This window comes from Rhopalosiphum padi, chromosome 3 (genome assembly GCF_020882245.1).
Source record: "Rhopalosiphum padi isolate XX-2018 chromosome 3, ASM2088224v1, whole genome shotgun sequence".
In the NCBI taxonomy this organism is placed as follows: domain Eukaryota; kingdom Metazoa; phylum Arthropoda; class Insecta; order Hemiptera; family Aphididae; genus Rhopalosiphum; species Rhopalosiphum padi.
This window is the reverse complement of record NC_083599.1, coordinates 81,812,402-81,815,380: the sequence shown is the minus strand read 5'-3', so window position 1 is coordinate 81,815,380 and position 2,979 is coordinate 81,812,402. Positions and strand designations below refer to the sequence as shown.

Here is a 2,979-nt window from a genome sequence, read left to right as displayed (position 1 = left end):
CGTTCACGTGTTTAATACCTCGCTTTCAACGAGAGTATTTCCAGGCATTTGGAAAAACGCGGCCTTGGTCGTGATAAAGAAGGCGCCCGAGAAAGATCCGTCCGAAGCGAAGTCTTACAGACCGATAAGCCTTCTCTCGGTGATAGCTAAGGCGTTGGAACATATCATTGTGGCGAGGATCCGTAAAGATACGGATCCTCACATGTCGACCAGGCAATACGGCTTTACTAGGAACCTCTCGACGGTCGACGCGATCAGCCGCGCTCTTGAGTGGTCGAATCAGAGACAGGAAAAGTATGTCTTGGGTGTATTCCTTGACATAACGGGGGCTTTCGACCGCCTCTGGTGGGCACAGCTCATTCAGGACTTAAAATCCGCTAAGTGCGGTGACGGACTAATAGAACTCACCAAGAGCTACCTCTCTGATCGACGTGCACACATGAACTTGGGCGATCAGAACCTGACAAAGACCTTGACCATGGGAGTACCCCAGGGATCAGAATTTGGTCCGGACCTTTGGAAGTATGCAGTCAACCCGCTCTTGGTCGAGGAACTACCCGTCGGTACAGAGCTGATTGCGTATGCAGACGATCTGGCATTACTAGTGTCAGGTAAACATCGCCCGGAATTAACGGCAAGAGCGAAAGCTCTCCTCGATAGAGCATCGAACTGGGCGGATAAGAGAAAACTCACCTTCTCGGCGGCCAAGTCGCAGGCTATCTGGCTGAAGGGTACGCTTAGTAAACCGATAGACCTGAGGCTTGGTGGAGCTAAAATCAAGATGACCCCGGATTCTCACTTAACTTTTATTTTATTACGTACTCATCGTATTTTTAATATAAAATGGATCCATCAAAAAATAAAAAACGATATCAATCAAAGAAGTTATCGTTAAAAAAAAACCTGAGTTCTCGAATGAGGGACCTTTTTGGAATTCGCAACCAAAACAAGTATTTAAATTAAACATAAATAATTTTTTTAATAATTAAATAAGTATATAATTTTATATAATTCATTTTTATTTTAATTCAAGGAACGATTCTGAGGTAATAGAACCTGTTGTGGAACCCTTTTTCTTAGGTGCTGATAATCAACCACCATGTTCATCAAGGGAAACAAACAGGTAAGCTTTAAATCTATAATTATATATTATGTATTATTTAAATAGATTATATGCATAGGCGCAGTTTAGGGGACTAGGGTGGACCTTAAGTTTAAATGCTTATAAAATTGTGCCTACCTAAGTATTTTTTTATAATTTTATAATTATTATTATTTTGTAAAAAGCAATTCAATTTCAATTTATATTGATAAATATTGAGTTTATAGTGTTTAAGTATATTGACTGCACAATAACATGCCAAATATTTATTTGTTTATTTTTTCAATGAAGTTTAATTTGTATATTGTATTTGATTTTTGATAAATTTATAGTTAATACCTAACTATTATTTTCATATGTCACACTATTATCCTAAAATTAATCAAAAGCTGCTGCACCCCCTCCCAAAATAATAATAATACAAATTGAAATTGAGCCTGTGATTTTTATGAAACACAATCTATTAGTTTTATATAGCTTTTTCAAATTTTTTCTAGTGAAATAACTAAACCGGAAGACATTGAAATTAATGATTTGGTTACTGAAGAAACCTTTCACAAACATGATTTGGTGTGTGAACAATCTATATCTAGTAATCAATATGTTGGATATGAAAACTCCGGTAGACGAATAGTAGATATGAATTACGTTTTTTATCAAATTAAAAATAGTGATCACAAAGGACCATTTGGTTGTTCATTTTTAAACATGACGTTTATTTCCGAAAAAAAACATGTATTAAGATCAACTTTTAAACTTAAATGTGATATTTGTCATATTATTATGTTTATTGACTCGGAAAAATCGAAACCGGAAAGTTATTTACCAATTAACGAAGCCGCCGTTGCTGGGTCGATATCAGCTGGAATTGGATATACGCAATTATCAGAATTGTGCGCGACAATGGATATTCCATGTATGGCGTCATGTACTTTTGTATTAGTTCAAAGATTTATCAACAAAAGAATTCATGATGTCGCAGAAGCACAAATGAAAATCGCTGGTGATGAAGAACGTCGTTTAGCAATAGAAGCGGGATCAGTAGATACTGATGGAATTCCTATGTGTACGGTTGTCGCAGATGGACAATGGTCTAAACGCAGTTATAAGATTAAATATGATGCATTATCTGGAGTGGTAAAAAATGTACATATACCAATTTTATAAATTTTAATATTACATTGCATAATTTCAGGCAACAATAATTGGTTATAGATCGAAAAAAGTTTTATTTGTGGGCATTAGAAATCGGTTTTGTGTGATTTGCCAGAGGGCGAAAAATAAAAAATTAAATCCACCTGAACATACATGTTTTTTAAATTGGAAAAAGGGTGCTACAAGTATGGAAGCTGATGGTGTTGCTGATGGGTTTAAACAGAGTTTAGAAATGCATGGTCTAAAATACAATAAACTAATAGGTAAGCTACTCCACGTTTTACAATCGTGCATATTTTTTCAACTATATAATTTTAGTTAATTCCTTATAAATATAATGAAAAAATGCATAGGAGACGGAGACTCAAGCGTTACAAAAAGATTAGCTGAAATAATGCCTTATGGACCTAGACTACCCGTCATAAAAATAGAATGTCGCAACCATTTATTGCGAAATTATGGGACAAAATTAGTAGCTATGACATTAAATACCAAGTATCCGATTTCGTTAAGAAAACATTTAAAATCAAATATATTACGCTTTAGATTTTCAATAACTAAGGCAATTGAGTATCGTAATAGTTTACAAGGCCAAACAGATTACTAAAAATCAGTAGGCAAGTTAATTATTATAATTATTTTTTTTTGATAACATTATAAATTAACACAATTATAGTATTATAATATTATTATATTATTTAAGGATTACGACAAGATATAAA

The 2,979-nt window shown here is 34.3% G+C and overlaps 1 protein-coding gene across 1 annotated transcript; it reads left to right on the top strand.

Moving 5' to 3' along the window:
• The first annotated feature begins 843 nt into the window (after window positions 1-843).
• LOC132927041 (uncharacterized) lies at window positions 844-2,741 on the top strand. The gene is made up of 4 exons (XM_060991496.1): window positions 844-950; window positions 1,034-1,123; window positions 1,600-2,239; window positions 2,298-2,741. The coding sequence occupies exons 1-4, from the start codon at window positions 844-846 to the stop codon at window positions 2,577-2,579; spliced, it is 1,119 nt and encodes a 372-aa protein (XP_060847479.1). The 3' UTR covers window positions 2,580-2,741.
• Window positions 2,742-2,979: the final 238 nt, after the last annotated feature.